This window comes from Malania oleifera, chromosome 5 (genome assembly GCF_029873635.1).
Source record: "Malania oleifera isolate guangnan ecotype guangnan chromosome 5, ASM2987363v1, whole genome shotgun sequence".
NCBI lineage: Eukaryota > Viridiplantae > Streptophyta > Magnoliopsida > Santalales > Ximeniaceae > Malania > Malania oleifera.
In genome coordinates, this window is record NC_080421.1 from 76,531,395 (window position 1) to 76,553,439 (window position 22,045).

Here is a 22,045-nt window from a genome sequence, read left to right on the forward strand (position 1 = left end):
CTATTATTGATGAAGGTAGATTGTTCCATAGTAACTGCACAAAAGCCTCTTAGATGAAACCTCAAGCAAGATTTTTTAAAGAGTAGTATTCAAGTTGATTTGTCAAAAAGTCTCTCACCCTTTTAGAGCACTCATTAGAATCAAGAGCAACAAAAGTGTGATTCACATTTTTTTTCTTACCAATATTCTTGACCCATCTTCAAGCTATTTTTGAAAAAAAAAAAAAAAAAAAGCCATAGTAAAACCATTAGGGCCTTGTGCCTTATCTCTATCCATGTCAAGCATTGCCTCTGTAACCTCTTTATCAGTATTTCTAACCAAATTGGTTGGTTTTCACCTATGAGACTCCAACCAAAACCATCTATCATCAATCAACTTATATAGCTCTTAGTACACAACTAAAAATTTATAATGACCTCCCTACTTATTTTGAGTCTTGCACCACACTTCCTACATCAAACTCTATACAATACGAAGCCCTTCACCCACTTCACCTTAGACTTAGAACTACAACTAACACCCTCTTAAGAAAGGATCAATCCCAAATCCTTACAAAGTTAATTCCTTCTAATTTGATCCTCTTCACCAACCAAACTACCCTCTTTCCATTTATCCAAATACTTAACCATATTCAGAATCATATTTTTTTTTCTCTTGTATATCACCAAAAATAGCATTGTTCCATAATTTTACTTGCTTTTTTCTAAATTCATCATACACATAAATTTGAAACTTGCCCACCCCTAATACTACCCCCCTCCACAAAGTTTTAATGCACTTATTATATAAAAGGACATACCAACCACATATTTTCAAATCTAAAAAGGGCGGGACCAATTTTTTGACAAGGCATTTGTACAACAAAGTAGTATTTTTTATTAGTTGACATGCTTAATCAAAAGTAAAGTTTTTAGTAAAGGAATAGGAGATCCATTTGCTTAGTAGCCAATTATATAGGAGTTTTATATCCACAAATAAAATCATCAACTTTGTGATTTAGTTAATAATTGTAATGAACTCATTATTATTGATATAGATTATATGCTGTAAAAAGGTTAGTGAATGTTGGTCATAGATTTCAATTCATCAACAAATAGCATGATTTTATCATAAAAGATATGACAAACTTACCAACCACCCTAGCAAAGTAGAATTTTTACCAATTCCCAAGAAACGTCCCCTAATGAAATCATGGTCAGGGACATGCGTGAACTTTGTTTCTAGAACTGCAAAAATTGGAGTTGTATTAAAGAACTGGATGAAAAAAAAAAATTAGCAAACTACTATTTTGAAAAGTAACGAATTTAGCATGTAATGTCATGTTAATCCCCAACTGAAAATAATCAAATACTTATTGAAAAATTTGATGGCATACCATCCAAGAATTAAGGATATCTTCAATTTTTATTGGTTAATTGAGCTAGGAAATACATATAGGTTTAGTAAGAATAGGAACAAAAATACCCACACAAAAGCAAAAAAAAAAAATGTTTGTATTGCATGTGCAAGTGGCAAAATTACTATATATAATAGAGACAACGGGAATTAAAAGATGAATTTTATGCATGAGTAAGCCCATAATCTAATGCCTTAAACTTTTGAGTAGTTTATCATGTTAACTACATGCACATGAGTCCTAGGAGTGTTGGGCTTTTGTGGAGCCTAGTTGTGTTAAATTTGGATGATGACCCGACCTTTATTTAATGAGAGATTTCTATCCTAAGGCTTAGTCCATGGAGCGAAGGCTTGGGCCGTAAGGAATTATAACTTTTCTAATTCCCAACAACTGGTATTAGAGCCTAGGGTTAGGTTCGAGTGGGAGCAATGGTAGAGGAAGCAGGAAAGGCGTCTGGAGTAGAAAAGTTTGATGGCACAGATTTTGGATTCTGGAGGATGCAGATCGAGGATTATCTCTATGGGAAGAAGTTACATCTACCACTTCTAGGAGAAAAACCTACTACTATGAAGGACGAGGAATGGACTCTCCTTGATAGACAGGTATTGGGAGTTATAAGATTAACTTTATCTAGGTCTGTTGCACACAACGTTGTGTAGGAGAAGACTACAACATATCTGATGAAAGCTTTGTCTAGTATGTATGAAAAACCGTCAGTAAATAACAAGGTACATCTCATGAAGAAATTCATTAATTTGAAGATGGCAGAGAATGCATCAGTAGCACAACATCTAAATGAGTTTAATACTATCGCAAATCAATTATCGTCTGTAGAAATTTATTTTGATGATGAGATTCATGCACTGATCGTTTTGGCTTCGTTGCCAAATAGTTGGGAGGCAATGAGGATGGTAGTGAGCAACTTTACCGGAAAAGGAAAACTGAAGTATAATGATAAACAGGATTTAATTCTAGCTGAGGAGATTTGCAGAAGAGATGCGGGTGAAACCTTAGGATCTGGCTCTGCCCTAAACCTTGAGACCAGGGGTAGAGGTAATGACCAAAATTCAGATCGAGGTAGATCAAAATCCAGAAACTATAATCGCAACAGAAGTAAATCTAGATCTGGCCAAAAGGGACAATGTTGGAACTGTGGGCAAACGGGTCACTTTAGGAGACAATGCAAAAGTCTTAAGAAGAAGAGTGAGGATGATTCTGCTAATGTTGTAATAGAAGAGGTACAGGATGCACTACTTCTTGCAGTAGACAGTCCACTTGATGATTGGGTTTCGGACTCAAGAGCTTCATTTCATACCACTTCACACCATGAAATCATACAGAACTATGTAGCAGGAGATTTTGGTAAGGTGTATTTGGCTGATGGTAGAGCCTTAGATGTTGTGGGTATGGGAAACGTCTGAATGTCGTTGCCCAATGGATCTGTTTGGTTACTGGAGAAGGTACGACATATTCCTGACCTGAGAAGGAATTTAATTTCTGTCGAACAGCTTGATGATGAAGGGCATGCAATGTTGTTTATTGGTGGCACTTGGAAGGTTACAAAGGGAGCCAGAGTATTGGCTTATGGAAAGAAATCTGGTACTCTAAGAGACACAATTGCAATTGCTGAAGCAAGTACTGATACAAGCTTATGACACCACAGACTTGGTCACATGAGTGAGAAAGGAATGAAGATGCTGTTGTCAAAAGGGAAACTACCGGAATTGAAGTCTGTTGATTTTGACTTGTGTGAAAGCTGCATCTTAAGAAAGCAGAAAAGGGTGAGTTTCTTGAAAAGTGGCAAAACACCGAAGGCTGAAAAATTAGAGTTAGTGCACACAGATTTGTGGGGCCTTCTCTCGTTGCATCCCTTGGAGATTCAAGGTACTATGTTACTTTCATTGATGACTCAACCAAAAAGGTATGGGTTTATTTTTTGAAAAATAAATATGATGTATTTGAAACTTTTAAGAAGTGGAAGGCTGTGGTTGAGACAAAGACAGGTTTGAAAGTAAAGTGTTTGAGGTGGGACAACGGAGGAGAGTACATAGATGGAGGGTTCAGAGAGTATTGTGCTGCACATGGAATCAAAATGAAAAAGACCATTCCTGGGAAACCACAACAGAATGGTGTGGCTAAGCGCATGAACAGAACTCTCAATAAGCATGCTAGGAGTATGAGGTTGCATGCTGGACTACCAAAAACTTTCTGGGCTGATGCTGTTAGTATTGTAGCTTATCTGATAAATCGAGGACCTTCAGTTCCCATGGATTTTAGACTTCCTGAAGAGGTTTGGGGCAATAAAGAGGTAAAGTTTTCTCACTTAAAAGTTTTTGGTTGTATTTCTTATGTTTATATTGATTCTGATGCTCGTAGTAAACTTGATGCAAAGTCCAAAATATGTTATTTCATTGGCTATGGTGATGAGAAATTTGGCTATCGGTTTTGGGATGAACAAAACATGAAAATCATCAGAAGTAGAAATGTTATATTTAACGAACAGGTTATGTACAAGGATAGGTCAACTGTAGTGTTAGATGTCACAGCGATAGATCAGAAGAAATATGTGTTTATTAACTTAGATGAGTTGACTGAAAGTACTATCCAGGAAAGGGGTGAAGATGATAGGGAGAATGTAGAATCACAGGAAAATCAAAATATACATATAGCTATGGTCCGTAGATCTTCCAAGGCCATTAGACCTCCATAGCATTATTCACCTGCTCTAAATTATTTCCTGTTAACTGATGGTGGTGAGCTAGAGTGTTGTGATGAAGCCTTGCAGGATGAAAGTTCAAGCAAGTGGAAGTTAGCCATGAAGGGTGAGATGGATTCCTTGTTGGGGAATTAGACATGGGAACTAACTGAATTGCCAGTAGGGAAGAAGGCTTTGCACAACAAGTGGGTATACAGAATAAAGAACGAACATGATGGTAGAAAGCGTTGCAAAGCCAGATTAGTTGTCAAAGGATTCCAGCAAAAGGAGGGCATTGACTTCACAGAAATATTTTCTCCAGCTGTGAAGATGTCAAAAATTAGACTAGTACTGGGAATGGTGGCTGCAGAAAATCTACATCTTGAGCAGTTAGACGTGAAAACGACATTCCTTCATGGTGACTTGGAGGAAGACATCTATATGATTCAGCTAGAAGGCTTCATTGTCTAGGGACAAGAGAATTTAGTCTGTAAACTGAGAAAGAGCTTGTATGGTCTAAAACAAGCTCCAAGATAGTGGTATAAGAAATTTGATAGTTTTATGCTTAAAATTGGGTTCAAGAGATGTGAAGCTGATCATTGCTGTTATGTTAAGTTCTTTGACAATTCTTACATGATTTTACTTTTATATGTAGATGATATGCTCATTGCAGGGTCTAGCATTGAGGAGATTAATAATTTGAAGAAGCAATTGTCAAAACAGTTTGCAATGAAGGATTTGGGAGCTGCAAAGCAAATCCTTGGAATGAGAATCATTAGAGACAAGGCTAATGGTACATTGAAGCTTTCACAGTCAGAGTATGTGAAGAAAATTCTCAGCAGGTTCAACATGAATGAAGCTAAACCAGTGAGCACACCCTTGGGTAGTCATTTCAAACTAAGCAAGGAACAGTCACCGAAGATAGAAGAAGAAAGTGACCATATGAGCAAGGTGCCCTATGCTTCAGCTATTGGCAGCTTGATGTATGCTATGGTGTGTACAAGGCCAGACATTGCACATACAGTGAGATTTGTGAGCAGATTCATAAGTAGGCCAAGAAAGCAGCATTGGGAGGCAGTAAAGTGGATTCTGAGATATCTGAGGGGTTCATCAAATACATGTCTTTGCTTCCCAGGTGCCAAGTTTGAAATTGCAGGGTTATGTAGACACTGATTTTGCTAGTGATAATGATAGTAGAAAGAGTACTACTGGATTTGTATTTACTCTTGGTGGTACAACTATATCTTGGGCTTCAAATTTGCAAAAGATTGTTATTTTGTCTACTACAAAAGCTGAGTATGTTGCAGCAACTGAAACTGGAAAGGAGATGATTTGGCTACATGGTTTCTTAGACGAATTGGGTAAGAAGCAGAAGATGGACATTCTACACAATGACAGTCAGAGTGCAATTTTTCTTGCCAAAAATTTGGCTTTTCATTCAAAGTCGAAACACATACAGACAAAATACCACTTTATCTGTTACCTTGTTGAAGATAAGCTGGTAATACTTGAGAAGATATGTGGATCTAAGAACCTGACAGACATGTTGACTAAGGGTGTTACTATTGAGAAACTGAAGCTGTGTGTAGCTTCAGTTGGTCTTCTAGCTTGAGGACAGGAGGTTGAGTTGCAGGGATGAAGGATTGTTCATTTGGGAGGATTGCAGTTAATATTGGTGATTGAACTAGTCTCCAAGTGGGAGATTTGTTGGGCTTTTGTGGAGCCTAGTTGTGTTAAATTTGGATGATGACCCGACCTTTATTTAATGAGAGATTTCTATCCTAAGGCTTAGTCCATGGAGCGAAGGCTTGGGCCCATTCGGAACGGAACCCTATGCGTAACATATAAAAGGATTGTTTTTGGGTGATTAGGGTTTGTGATCAAACATCGCGAGAGAGCGAGAGGGAAAGTATTGTACTGCTGCACTCTCCGTAATATTTCTCCCTAATAATAGTGAAATCCTTACAATTCCGTGGATGTAGGCAAAATTACCGAACCACATAAATACTGTCTTGTGCGTGTGATTCATTTTTCTTTGACATGTATTCTTTTTCTATTTTGTTTCTCACATGTTTCGGAATTTGGTTTTAATTCCCAACAAGGAGTAGTAGCTCAAACATATGCAAACCCCCTCCCCCCCAGGGCTAACAAAATATAAATAAAACTAATCCAATGTTGTACAGAGTTAGTGGAGAAGATGATCATTGATATGCATTACCCTCTTTTGAATTATCTTCTTTCTTTAAGATGGAATCCTCCCAATGTTTCCACTGACGTACCTATACCAACGGAAAAAAGTATATTTTAGGTTAATATTGATATGAAAATATAGACTAAATAGTGAAGAAAACCCAAAATAAAGCATAACCAAAGCAATTAAAAATTCTAGATGAAATGAAAAAAAAAAAAAAAAAAAGGAGAAATGGGTTGGTATTGGTAACTACAACTAGCACACACTAACCTTTGCCCCTCCAAAAAGAATCGTCAAAGCACAAAATGTCACATGCACAACTGCTAGCACAAAGATAAATATATGAAGATGATGCAACGCTGTGATTGATAACAATGGGGCTTTGTCCTGAAAAAAGAAATACAGTTAGCATATAAATTTTCCATTTACGAATTGTGTGCACTCGTGTGGAACATTACATTGATAAATAAAGCATGTTACTTGCCCCATGATTAATTCTCGATGTAGTCCTGCCAAGTGATATGCTTATTATTAAATAATGACTGCCAAACTAGTAATGCTCATAATTATTAATTTCCTAAATTTTAAGAAAATTTATATTTCTATAAATTTTTGAAAATTTCATTCTATCATCAATTGAGCAACTCATCGTTATTTCTACAAGGAGAACGTCAAATTTAGTTGACTTGGCTAGGGGGCATTAATCATAAAAAACCTTTTTTAGCCAAACAAAAAAGTTCTTAGGGGTAAACGATGTCTATGGTCTTGTATATTATAAGACATTAACTTTGTATATGAATTACAAAATCTGAACTCGTTTGAAAAATTTGGAGTAATACAACAAAGAACTACTAATACAATGCTTTTGAGTACTCACCAAAATGAATGGTGTTTACAATTTTGTTCAATGTTTGCCTTGGGAAGTTGAATTAATTGTTGATATCTTCTAAAACCCTTCATGTTTAGATATGTTTTGTATACTACTTTTTAAGAAAAAAACTTTTGAAGATGTCGGGGGCTCGTTTAGTTGTGGAAATAGTTTTCTTTTTCCATCTTATTTTTCTAAAAAAAATTATAAAGAAGTTAGCTAAATTTTTAATTTTACAGCATTAATTTGTACAAAATAAATGATCAATGAGAAATTGTTTTGACGCTATTCACTTGTGGAAACAATTTTACTTCCATTTCTAATTCGTCAAATAATTACAAAAATGCCACATTGTTTCTAGTTTTCCAAGTTTATATAGAAAAAAGTGTAACATTTCTAACTTTTACTTTATGTATGAAAGCATGGAATCAGGATCTTGGGCATTGATTTGTATAGATTACGTAATGAGTTTCTTCTAAATCCAAGTGCTTCCTCATATATTTTTTTGGAAAATTGAAAAAGAAATTGTCTTTTGTAATTATTTTGAAATCTAGAAATAAAAAATAAAATATTATTTAGCACATTTAAACAAACTATGTTATTTTCTACATTTTTAATAAGAATCTTGAAAAAAAAAATGAAAAAATTGGTCAAAACGTTTATAATTCTTTGGAAAACTAAAAAAATGAAAAATAAAAACTATTTTCCACACTTAAATGGTCCCTTGGTTTCCTTAATAAGAAATGCATAGCATTTGATCATATCTATGTGAAATTAAGATTAACTTTTTTCTTACTATAGGCCAAAATGAACATTCACTAAAATGTAAACAAGCACACAACTCTATATTCGAAGTATTAATTTTTTAATTATTAATGATTCAAATTTTGCATTGTAACGAGATATTCAAAGAGTTACATGCAAAAATATGTTGCATTGTGCAAACACTTGTATACATTGTAACACACACACACACAAATGGGCATGGTATGCAAGGTTTTCAAAGATTTTATAGAATAAGATAATAGTTAAACATATACTATACTAACTACTGCTAAAGGGTTTTTTTTTGTTTTTTCAAATTGAAGTTTGATTTGGTTTCAATGAAGAAAGAAGGCTAGTGGGAGCTATATATCCAATGTAGAAAAAGGAAGGAACCTTTGTTGCCTTACATGCCTAGGCACTTTGAAAAGATTTATATTTAGGAGGTTCCTTAAATGGGTGCAATCTAATAAGGATGGTGTTATACCATTTGCATATGCACTTACATTTATACAAATAGGTTAGGTCATGTTTATACTGATTACGTCCTAGATTACCGACAAACTAAACTGGTGAGTCAAGTGGAAGAGCTTGATGGCTAGCTTGATCAAAATTTTGAAGTCCAAAATATGAAATTAGGTGTCTTGAAGTGGTGCAATTTGGAGCATTCAAAATTAGTCACTAACTCGAATGTTGCAAGTTGATGTATGCTCAATGGTTATACCATCACAACACATTGTAGGCAAGTAATTTGGGATGAATTATATATATAACCAAATTAGACAAGGTTATGATTGGCCACAAATGGAGGATGTTGTGAAATATAAAAAGACTTGTTTAATTTATCAACAAGATAAAGTGTAAGGGAAGAAGACTCCAAGATTGTTGGAGTCTTTGTTGATACTTGCAAGACTATGAGAGAGCATTTTGTTAGAATTAATTACCACCTTTCCATAAATTGAAGACTATGATGCAATTTTAGTGATAGTTGACAATTTTTTTTTTTTTTTCAAAGTATGATAGTTTAAAAGACTTATTCCAAGGAGAAAACAACTCAACTCACTTAAAAATTTGGTGAAAAGTGGGGAGTTCTAGAGAGCCTTGTTAGTGATCAAAGTTTCAGATTCTTTGGGGAATTCTGTCAGTTATCAAGCCATAATGAGCCTATAATTAGCCTATCTATTTATGGCATGATTCTTGTATTATAACTGTAATTTCCATGTAATTAGCTGCAACCATGTAACTGTCATGTAATTAGTTGTTGCCATGTAACTGCCATGTAATTAGCTGCCATGTAACTACCATGTAATTAGCTCAAACGTTGCTATATAATGAGAAGAACCCTCACAAAGAAGGGATTCAATACAATTGATATGGTATCAGAGCCTAAAACTTGAATTAGGTTTTCTAGGTTAATTTCTTTCATGATTGTGAGGGTTGTTGAGTCACCTTAGGCAGTTTTCTTTGGTTTCGGGAATCTCTGGGCATTAGAGGTTCATAATGGTGTGAGTTTTGTGGCTATTGGTAGTGTTTGGGCATCATTGTGGTGCTCCCAAGACATTCTTGGGTGGTGCTGCTAAGACATTCTTGGGAGAATTTTGTGGTCAGTAGTTTATGAGCATAATTGTGGTGCTATAGAGACATTCTAGTGTGAGTTTGTGGTTGTCTAAGAGACTTGGAGGCTATCGGCTTGATCTAGGGGGGCTAGTTGTGCTGGATAGATTGTATTGCACACACGGTTGCTTCTCTTTCTAGGGCAAGTAATTGTTTTGGGCTTGTTTTCTTTGTGTTGGGTTGTTTGGCCTTTACTGGTTGGATTGGTTTTGACATGCTTCTAGTGCCTTAAGTAAGAGGGTTATTTTAAGTCAATTGTTTTTGGGCTGTATTGGCCTTTGTGGTTTGTGTGATACCCCGAAGAAGAAAGACTTGAAAGGATTAGATGTTACTACCCATATAAAAAAGATGCACCTTTCTTTTCGGGAGCTTTCCCATAAGAACTCCATAATTAAGCGTGCTTGGCTTGGAGTAATCTTGGGATGGGTGACCTTCTGAGAAGTTTTCTCAAGAAGTGTGTGAGTGAGGACAAAACACACTAATAAAGACATGTGTTGGTTTGTGGGGTTAGTCATTAGTACGATAAGGCCCACCCCCTGTTGTCTGGTCCAAGTGGAGGAGAAGAGACGCAGTGCTCCCTGGTATACCCAGGTTGGGGTGTTACAAAATGGTATCAAAGATATTACCCAACCAGAAGTGTGATAAGACTCACATTACTTGAGTTTGGAAATGTGGGTTCGTAACGAGGACGTTGCGTTCTGTAAATGGGGGAGAATGTGATACCCCTTGGAAGAAAAGCTTTAAAAGGATTAGATGTTACTACCATATCAATAAGGTGCATCTTTCTTTTCGAAAGCTTTCCCATAAGAACTCCACGGTTAAGCATTCTTGGCTTGGAGTAATCTTGGGATGGGTGACCTTCCGGGAAGTTTTCTCAAGAAGTGTGTGAGTGAGGACAAAACACACTAAAAAGGACACGTGTTGGTATGTGGGGCTAGTTATTAGTCTGATAAGACCAGCCCCCTTCTTGTTTGGTCCAGGTGGAGGAGGAGAGACACAGTGCTCCCTAACAGACCTAGGTTAGGGCGTTATAGTTTGTGCTTTGCTGGTTGGTGTTTTTGGCATTTTTTGTCTTGTCTTTTATTGTTGTGTTACATGCATCATGACTACCAACTCAGATTCTTATAGTGTGCACTTCACAAGTAAAAATTATGGTACTTGGGAATTTCAATTCTGTGTATTTGTTATAGGGAAGGAGTTATGGGGTCATATTGATGGTAGTGACTTGGCTCCAACTAAGGTTCCTAATTTGGCTTAATGGAAGGTCAATGATTAGCTCGAGTAATGTCATGGATCTTAGGATCTTTTGATCCTCGTATTGTACTATATCTAAGGTCATACAAGACTGCAAAAAGTATGGGAATTTTTTAAGATAGTTTATAATCAAGACAACACAACCAGACATTTTCAGTTGAAATATGAGATTGCCAATTACACTTAGGGCAATATCTCCATTCAAGATTATTTTTCTAAGTTTCAAAACTTATTGGGTGAATTTGCTGACATGGTTTGTGCTAAGGTGCCAGCTGCATCTCTATCTACAGTTTAGGAAGTTCATGAACAGAGCAAGAGAGACCAATTTTTTATGAAATTATGGCCTGAATTCGAGGCAACTCGCTCTAATTTTATGAACCATGACCCTTCTCCTTCATTGGATATGTGTTTTGGAGAATTAATTCAGGAGGAGTAGCGTCATGCAACATAAGTCATTTTTCAACAAGATAAAATGACATCTAATGTCGTTGCGTATGCAGCTCATGGGAAAGGCAAGGGCAGGGATATGCGGAAGGTTCAATGTTTCAATTGCAGGGAGTATGGGCACATTGCTGCTCACTGTTCAAAGAAATCTTGCAATTACTGCAAGAAGTTGGGCCATATTATCAAAGAATGTCCTATTCGTTCCCAAAACTGTCAAGCTCATGTCTATTAGGCTGCGGTTGGTCCTTCTTCTTTTGCTGGTTCTTCTACAACTTGTGATCAATCTGTCCTTACTCCATAAATGGTTCAGAAGATGATTATGTCGGCCTTTTTTTCCTTAAGGCTCCAAGCTAATGGTACTACTGCATCTCAATCTTGGCTTGCTGATTCTGCTGCATCAAATCATATGACTAGATTGTCTGACACTCTTTGCAATGTTTGCCCTTATCATGGTTCATCCTAGATTTAGATAGCTAATGGGGGTCATTTAGCTACTAATGAGGCCGGGGATATTAATTCTTCTTTCAGAGATGTTTATGTATCTTCTGAACTTTCTACTAGTCTTATCTCAGTTGGCCAGTTAGTTGATAATAACTTTGATGTTCATTTCTCCCATAATGGTTGTCTTATGCAGATTTAGTGTCAAGGAAGATACTCGCGAAGGGGCCTAAAGTTGGCAGACTTTTGCCATTACACTTTTCCATTCCTAGTTTATCTTTGGCTTGTATGATAGTTAATTCCTAAAGTGAAATATGGCACAAACTTTTGGGTCATCCAAACTTTGTTGTTTTGTATCATATGTAAAGTTCTCGTTTGTTAGGCAATAAAGAACATGTTTCTAAAGCTTTGTCATTTGATTGTTCGGTATGCCAACTTGGAAAAAATAAAACTCTTTCATTTCCTTCACATGGTAGTCGTGCTGCAAAATGCTTTGATATTGTGCATAGTGATGTTTCGGGTATTTCTCTTGTAATTTCTTATGCTCGATACAAATATTTTGTGACATTCATTGATGATTTTAGTCGATATACTTGGGTCTATTTTCTTCGGTCCAAATATAAAGTTTTTTCTAGTTTTCAAATCTTTATAGCATATATTGAGACCCAATTTTCTATAGGTATTAAGATTTTGCGGTCTGGTTCTAGTGGGGAATACATGTCCCACGAGTTTCATGATTTCTTACACCACAAAGGCATTGTGTCTCAACACTCCTGTCCTAATACCCCACAGCAAAATAGGGTGGCTAAACGTAAGAACCGACATCTATTGGACGTTGTTCACACCTTATTGCTTGAGTCCTTTGTTCCTTCTAAATTTTGGGTTGAGGCATTATCTATAGCAGTTTAATTAATTAATAGACCGCCCTCTTAGGTCTTGAATTTTGATTCTCCTTATTTTCGTTTGCATCATCACCATCCTAGCTATCTTAATTTGCATGCTTTTGGACGTGTTTGTTTTGTTCATTTACCTTATCATGAACATCACAAACTTTCTGTTCAGTCCATTAAATGTGTCTTTATGGGTTATAGTATTTCTCACAAAGGCTATGCTTTCTATGATCCTCGTTCTAACAAATTTCGTACTTCTCGTAATGTTGTTTTCTTTGAAAATCAATATTACTTTTCTACCCATGTTGAGCCCTTGCCTGAGCTTAGTGTTTTTTCGTGTTATGATGAATTTTTTCCTCTTCCTAAATGATTCAAACCTGTAATTTTGTATACTCAAGGTCTACTAACTTTGCCCTCTCTCGAGCTTTACTCTTCCACCACATCTAATCCAATGTCGTCTGCGCCTCCTAAGCCTGACATGGCTCCTACACTTGGTCCTCGACGCTCTACATGAGTATCACACCCTCCTAATCGGTATGGTTTTAATGCTACTTTAACTTCTATTCCCATTCCCACATGTTTTTTATGAGGCTATTAAACATTAATGTTGGTGGAAAGCGATGGATGAGGAACTTAGGGCACTCCAAGATAATCTTAAATGGGACGTGGTTCCATGCCCGTCTAATATTAAAGCCATCAGTTGTAAATGCGTGTAGAGACTCGAAAAATAGAAACGATAAGAAAAATAGAAGAAAAGAGGAAAATGGTTTGGTGAGGACCAAATCGTCGAGAGTGTTGGGAGAGCCCAAGAAAATCGTCGACGGTTATACTTCAACTGCAGCTAGGTTAAGGGTAAAATAGTGAAAACTGGTTTGGTTAAAGACCAAACCATCAACGGTTTTTTTGAAAGCCCAATAAAATCATTGACATTTTTTGCTAGGGACAGAATACTATATAAGGGTTGCATGTCATTTTTCTTGTAAAAATTCAAAACCCTCTCCCTTCTCTCTTTAAGCTGCGAAGACTCTCTCTCTCTCTCTCCCTCTCTCTCTCTCTCTCTCTCTCTCTCTCTCTCTCCCCCCCCTCATTTTCTCACTCTAAACTCGCCCAATTAACGATCAGACATTGAATTCAAGGCCTAGCAGCGATCCTTATTAATTTTACCATAGCAGAATTATGTTTGGAGGATCCTAGACACTACCCCAAAACTGAGGTAAGGAAGTTGTTTATGATGTTGATTGGTGGTTTAACTGGTTTAATGGGTGTATAGGTCTAAGAATGTGAATATGAACATAATTCTAGGGTTGAACTGATAAATTGGGATTTGTGGAATACAAGGTTTTGGTGTGAACACAGCAGGCATAGGTTCACTGTTCTTGTAGGCATTTTCTCAGGGAATGAGGAAAGGGTGATAAATATTTAATTGTTAGGAGTTTCATTGATAAAATAGTCCAGGAAAATGTGAATGTGATATTATTCCGGGGGATACATGATTTTAGGGTTTTTGAGTTCTAAACGCCGCGGGTGTGAATATAGAGATTTTTAGCAAGCCTCTCGATAATCAGGTAAGGGCCAGTTAATTTCGGGAATTTATCAATTAAAGTATAACATGTGTTTATGAGATTTTAGCATATGATTTACTGGATATTATAGAATATAAAATCTAGAGTATGGGATTTGAATTTTACATCTATTAAATGTTTGTGAAAATTTAGAAATTTTGGGATACAGGAAAGTTTTACAAGTATTATTTTCATATAGTAGGAAAATATAGTTTTACCCATACAGATTATAATATAAGAGTTTCATTTAAATTGTGTGGCATGAGAAATATCAAATATAGTATAGAGGTTTAATACAGAATTCTATACAGCTTTTACGGAACCATGATATACAGTTATTACAAAACTATGATTTATAGTTATTACAGAATCATGGTATTACAGTTTATACAGAATCATGGTAAAACAGTAATATACAGAAATAGAATTATATAGTATCAGAACCTAATGGACCAAAGCATATCACTGAGTACGGTACCGTAGCTATTACAGTACAGATAGTGCAACCACACATCTCAGATAGAGTGTGGTGTTGACAGTCGATTGTGCCTAAAAGGAGACTCGAAGAGCTCCCTGGCAGTCCGGACCAAGTTGAGTAAGCCAATCGTACTACAAACATATTATAATTTAACTTAACCTAGTAGGTCAGTCATAGTTAAGTCCAGCTCACGGGCTGCACAACCCGATCATGCAGGGTTAATACATCATTACAGTTATCCATCCAAGGAAGCTTTCACACTTATATAAATAAATGCATATAGTTTTACAGAGAATAGGAACTATCTATAACAGTTAAAAGTATGTTCAAATAGAAAGTTTATTTTAAAAGGCTCAGGTGTGAGTTATGATATATTTTACATTGAAATGTTATCACAGTTACAGTTGAATTAATAATTATGTTATTCGAGTAAAACTCATTTGCCACACACTGGTTGTAACTTATTCTGTCTTACTGAGAGATGTCTCACCCAGAATTCCAAACATTTCAAGTGATCCAAATAGGCATGCAGAGCGAGCTCCTAGATAGAGGGGACTTTAGTATTGCCCTCGCTGAAGGGGTAAGTGTTGTATTAGGGGATGTATTTTGAGTAGTCCCTATGAGTTTTTGTGGATTTTCTGGGAGATGTATATGTATGTTTTGGGAAATACTAAAACTTTGGTATTGTATATAAGGTTGATGTATTTTTATGTTTTTCATTGCATAGATGGTATGTTTTTTGAAATGGTATCCTCGATACCACTTGAGGTCCAAGACGTTATAGTGGATATTATTATAGGTATCAAAGTAATATTATATTGTTGCAGAATATATATATATATATAAAGAAAAAAAATTGGTGGTAATTTGGGGTTGTTACAATGGGTTTACTTGATCAAGCTCCGCTTTGATGGAACTTTGGACCGGTATAAGGCATGGTTGGTTGCCCTTGGGAACAAGCAAAAGTATGGGTGACTATATGGAGACTTTTGCTCCAGTAGCCCAGATGACTATAGTGCGTATAGTTATTTTTATTGTTGTTTCACAAGGTTGGCCACTTCATCAAATGGATGTAAAAAACACATTTCTTCACGGTGACCTCAAAGAGGAAATTTATATGGCCCTCCCACCTAGTTTTTCCTTTTCCTCTTCTTCATATGTATGTAAGTTGAAACGATCTAGCTGCAGCCATCTAACTACCATGTAATTAGTTGCATCCATGTAGTTGCCATGTAATTAGTTGCCATGTAATTAGCTGCTGTCATGTAACTACCCTGTAATTAGCTCAAACGTTGCTATATAATGAGAAGAACCCTCACAAAGAAGGGATTCAATACAATTGATAAATTCTAGGTGAAACTTTTTCATTTAATGGGATTAAGCCTCAATGACTCCATAAGCTACCATCCATGAATAGACAATCTGATATAGTGCTTCAATGGGTTGTCATAAGAATATCTTTGACATTTTATTAGCACCAATCAAAAGAATTGGGTTTCATTTTAGATGTAGCTTAGTTTTTTCTTTAATTCTAAAAAATCTTCCATAACAAAAGTCAAAAGTCATTCTGAGTTCATAATCGGTCGACAACTAGCTCTACCACACACCCTCGATAGTTTTACAATGCATGGAAAATGGGTAAACAATGATTTGCAACATTTTGAAGTTAGGAACCCTCTAGCTATTTATAGAAGTGCTATAAAAAATGTTCCATTTCCTTCCCAAAAGGATATAAGACTTTTAGGGGCCATTTGGTTCATAGCATAAAAAATATTCTAATGGAATGACATTTTTGGGAATAGGATGCCTATCTCATGTCAATATTTTTGTTTGATTCAAATTGTAAGATTCTCATGATTGCACATAGGATTCCCATGTCAATGTTATTTGGTTCAACATAAGAATCCTAGTAGGTATTTTAAGAAGATGACCATTATACCCTTGACATGTGTGCAACAAATATATGAAGAACAATTGTACTTTTCAATACAAATATCTACTAAGAATGTGTAGTGAATTAAATCTGTATCCTAAAATTTTCATAATTGTAAATTCAATATCTTTAAAACTTGATAATTGACTAATCAAAATAATTGAGGACAATATAGTGTCTAAATATTAACTATTATACTATTTTTTTTATAAAAACAATAATAATCTTAATTTTATTGAATAAATTAAAATGGTAATTAACATAAATATTAATAATTTTTAAATAAAATTAATATCAATTAATATTTTTAATTGCAATTTTAATATTTTATAATTAAAATTTTAATTATTTCCAATTTAGTAATTAATTAAAATTTTATAATTAATATATTTAATTGATATTTTAATTGTTATAAATTTTTAATTAAAATAATTAATATTCATGCTACTTTAAAATTTTTACTTTTACTTTATTATTAATTTATTATTTTGAATATAATAATAAAGCGTGAGTATATTATATTAGTGGGGCACTAAAATAGGTTTCCCATGGGAGTAGAATTTTTGTGGGAATATAATTCTCATGAAACCTATACATAGGGTGAGGTGGGAATAGGATGCTCGTGTTTCATAGGAATTCTTATATTTTTCAGGAATATGAATATGTCTGTCATGTCAAGTTTACATGCTTAAACAAATATGAGAGTAAGATTTCATGAACATCACATTCTTAGGAATCTTGAAAGATTCAGCAAAATAAACACCCCTTTGCAGAGAATAAAGGATTGATTCAAGTTTTAGAAAAAGATTTGTGGGCATTATATTGAGTTAAAATATCATAGGGGATGACTATCCAACTTATTTTCAGATCTACAACTCAATTGAATTTGTAGCATGTAGATGAATAAAATTCCAATCAACAGAAAGCAAGGAGACCAACCATTTCAAGGAAGCAAGCTACAACAAGAGATCTTAGAAAGATCATCAATAATATAGCCATCAACAAAGTCAGCTGTTAATAGGAAAAATATCTAGTCAAATAGAAAGACTTGAAGAAGAAGAAGAAGAAGAAGAAGAAAGCAACTAGCAGGAGATAAAAAAGAAATTTAATAATCTACACAAATGAATTCAAGACTTATTCAATTACAAGACGATTTTGTTCCACATCAGTTTTTTGAGTTTGAAATTTATAGTTTTATTGGTTGAGAAGATTAATGGGTTAAGGGTGCAGGAGCAACACCCCTGAGGTACGGTACAAAGGTATTTTAGGAATTTTTCTGATACCTTTGTATGACTAGGATTAGTATAAATACATATGATGTAACTCTACTTGCTATAATAATGAAATTTAGTCACCGCTCACTCCTGTGGATGTAGGCATACTGCTAAACCACATTAAATCTTTGTGTGTTTGTTGCTCAATCTCTTTGTTTTTTCATAATATTCATGGATGAGGAATTAGCAGGTAGTTTGGTTGAAACTAAAAAGTTGGCATATGTCCAAGTTGTTGACAAACAAACTTTATCTTAAGCAGAAACTATATGGTCGGTCTTAAGGTGTCAGAGAACTCAAATTGGAATTAGCACATCAACGTGTTCAACTAGATTATCAGTGATTTGAAGCGATTTGATGTGAAGTTTGAAGAAGAAGACAAGGCGTTGATGTTACTGAATTCCCTACCTGCTTCTCTTACGTATGAAAATTTAGTTACAACTCTTATGTAGGGAAAAGAAACTCCCGAATTGGAGGAGATCACAAGTGCTCTATTAGGTTTTCATCAAAGGAAGAAAGCCGGTGATGATAATTTACAAGGTGAAGGACTTGTGGTGAGGCATAACCAGGAACGTGGGAGAAACAATCTCGGTCTAAATCCAGAAAGAGGAAAGACATATAGTGTTATAAGTGTGGGGAAAGAGGGCACATAAAACGAGATTATCTAAAAAAAAAGGAGAATAAAAAGGGTCCATCAAAGTCTACGAATGCAGTGGAATAAGAAGACTCAAAGAGTGGTGACAGGGATATACTATCTGTTTCATCCAATTCAGATCATCTCATAGATTCTTGGATTCTAGATCTGGAATGCTCCTATCACATGACAATCTTGTGGAATATGCAGTTAGGTTATATGGGTGAGCATGGGGATCCTTCATAACATGTATATGAATAAAGATCCTTTATTCGCTTGGTAAACTACTATTATCATAGGTTCATCCAAGGCTTTTCGGGTCGGGCTGCACCTCTGATGGGATGATGGAGCTTCATAAGAGAAATCTATTGAAGTGTGTCAAAACATGCAAGCTTAATTTCTGCAAGTATTGTGTTCTTGGGAAATAGGTTAGGGTGCAATTCGAGAAAGCCACACATAAAATAGACGGAATTCTTGAGTATGTTCATACAGATGTTTGGGAGCTAGTAAGGGTAGCATCACGAGAAGGACATACATATTTCATGAGTTTTATTGATGACTACTAGCAAAAGGTTCGGGTGTACTTCTTGCGACACAAGTGAGAAACATTTGCCAAGTTCAAGTTATGGAAAGCTAAAGTAGAAAACTAGATAGGAAGAAAGATCAAATGCCTCAGGTCCAGCAATGGTACTGAGTACACAAATTCAAAGTTCACAGAGTTGTGTGAGCAGTATGGGATTAAGAGACTCTTCACAGGATGCAATACACCACAATAGGATGGTGTAGCGGAAAGGATGAATAGAATAATAACTGAAAGAGCTCAGTGTCTCAAGTTGAATGCAGGGCTTGCAAAGAAGTTCTGAGCAGAAGCACTGAATGTGTCATGTTTCTTGATTAACAGGTCACCTAGTGTAGCACTATATGGGAAAGTAGTAGAGGAGGTATGGACAAGAAGCATTGTACACTACTCTGGTTTGAGATTGTTTGGATGTTCAACCTACGTGCATGTTTCTAGTGAGGAGAGATCGAAGCTTGATGCGAAATCTAGACAGTGTATCTTTCTAGGGTATCAAAAAGGGGTGAAAGGCTTACAGCTTTGGGACTTGAAGGCAAACAAGGTAGCGATTACTAAAGATATGATTTTTGATAAGAAAGTCCTATTGCAGCGTACCCAGGAAGAAGAGAAATAGGTGTTAGAAAATTGCAGTAGCAATGAGCATGTGGTGTAGGTTGGGTTTGGTAGCGCATTTTGATATGCATTTGGAGTAGATGGATGAAAAGATAGTTTTTCTTCATAGTGATTTGGAGGAGCTGATTTACATGGTACAACCTTAAGGGTTCAATCAACTTGGATAGGAACATTGGTCTGTAAATTAAGGAAATCACTTTATGGGGTGAAGTAAAATTCAAGGCAGTGGTACAAGCGATTTGACTCCTACATGATCCAAATTAGCTACAAGAGATGTGAGTATGATTGTTGTATTTATGTAAAGAGCCTTGATGATGATTCATTTATTTTCTATTATTTTATATGGATGATATGCTCATTGCTGCGAAGAGTATGAGTAAGGTTAACAAGTTGAAAACTTTGTTGAGAAAAAAATTTGACATAAAGGATTTGGGTGCGGCCAAAAAAGATTCTTGGGATAGAGATTCGCAAGGATAGAGCTTCCACGATATTATAGTTATCTCAACATAGCTATGTTGAGAGGGTGTTGGAGAGGTTCAACATGGATAATGCAAAACCAGTTAGTATACCTTTGGCGAATCATTTTAGATTGTATATCGCCCAATGCTCGAATACTGATGATGAAGTTCAAGACATGTCAAAGATTTCATATGCCAGTGTAGTGGGGTGCTTGATGTATGCTATGGTTTGTAAAAATCCAGATTTGGTACAAGCTGTCAGTGTGGTGAGCAAGTTTCTATCGAATCCGGGATGACAACATTGGGATGTAATCAAGTGGATTTTCAGATACTTGAGGGGTACTACAAACTATGGCATCATGTTTGGCAAATAACAGGGTTATCCTTCAGTTGTGGGATATGTGGATGCAGACTATGCGGAGGACTTGGATAACAGGAGGTCTACCATAGGTTATGTATTCCCTCTTGTGGGGGAGGGGGGCTATTTGTTGGAGGCTCATGGTTCAGTCTTTAGTTGCACTATCTACTACTGAGTCGGAGTATATGATAGTGGCTGAGGCTGCCAAGGAAGCTTTGTGGCTTACAAAATTGATCAAGGAGCTGGGTATTCAGTAAGATGGAGTTCAGTTACATTGTGATAGTTAGAGTGTCATTTATTTGGCAAAGAACCAGGTGTATCATGTGAGGACCAAGCAAATAGATGTGAGATTTCACAGGATTAAGGAATTGGTTTCTTCTGATGAACTATTGATTGAGAAAGTTCACAATTCTAAGAATGCAGCAGACAAGTTGGCAAAGCATGTTACCACAGATAAATTCAAGCACTACTTGGACTTTATTAACATATCCAAATGCTAAATGGGAGGCGTCCCAACCTATTATCCCAGGTGGATTTCGAAGTTATGTTTTCTTTTTCTCCTAAGGGATGAATATTCACCAAGGTAGAGATTGTTGTAGTATGTGGCTTATATCAAGTGAAACACATGTATAGAGAAAGCTAGCCTGAAGAAAATCGCCCATGGTTTGATGAAATTGTCAATGGTTTTATCCAGTATCAATTTTTTGAATTTGAAATTTATTATTTTATTGGTTGGGATGACTAATGGGTTGGGATGCTACGGTACAGAGGTATTTGAGGAATTTTTCTAATAACTCTGTACAACTATGCATGGTTACTATAAATACATATGATGTAATCCTACTTCCTACAATAATGAAATTCAACCGCCGCTCACTCCTGTGGATGTAAGCATACTGTCGAACCACGTTAAATTCAAGTGTGTTTGTTACTCTATCTCTTTATTTTTCGTACTATTCATCATAATTGCCGCACATTTTTCAATGAGCACCATTGTTTCCATATATAATCTATAAATTTTATTTCCTTTTTATCACTAAACAATATTTGTGATGATTCTCCTTCCTCCAAACAAAAACATATTATAAATTGCCACATTAAATAATTTTATGGGAAACAAAGAGAAATTAGAAAGAAAGTCGTGAAAAGCAATATAGTTGAGTGGTAGTACCTCATATAATTAATTAATCTTTTTTGCATCTTTGTTTCTAAAATATAATCTATTTGTCGATATTATTTATCTTAATTAATTAATTAATTTTTTTATGGTCCTGCTTCTTTGATCAAAACAAATTATTAATTGGCCCCATTAATGAATTTGATGGGGTAGAAGGAGAAGGTCATTGATAAATTAATAAAATTGAGAAAATACCTTTTGGTGGCAGTAACCAGAGGAAGCAGCGGCAGATGCCTCAGCAAGGAGGTGACGTGCAGTAGTACTACTCCCCGTGTTTTCTTCTTTCTCATTGCAAGGCAGCCAGCGATCGCTTAAGTCCTTTGGGATGCAAATTTTAGAAATACTACCTCGGAACACGGTCAGCAGCAGTGATATAAACCCCAACAGCATCAACTCTGCAATCATACAGGCGCGCACACACACACAAACACAT

The 22,045-nt window shown here is 35.7% G+C and overlaps 1 protein-coding gene across 1 annotated transcript in view; it reads right to left on the minus strand.

Moving 5' to 3' along the window:
• The window catches only part of LOC131155510 (MLO-like protein 1), a 71,118-nt gene that overhangs the window by 48,342 nt on the left and 731 nt on the right, over window positions 1–22,045 (minus strand). The window contains exons 3-6 of the mRNA XM_058108708.1: window positions 21,808–22,007; window positions 6,553–6,669; window positions 6,310–6,370; window positions 1,132–1,226 (exon numbers count right to left, since the gene is read on the minus strand). Coding sequence (XP_057964691.1) covers window positions 1,132–1,226; window positions 6,310–6,370; window positions 6,553–6,669; window positions 21,808–22,007 — 473 coding nt within the window. The remainder of the gene's footprint in view (window positions 1–1,131; window positions 1,227–6,309; window positions 6,371–6,552; window positions 6,670–21,807; window positions 22,008–22,045) is intronic.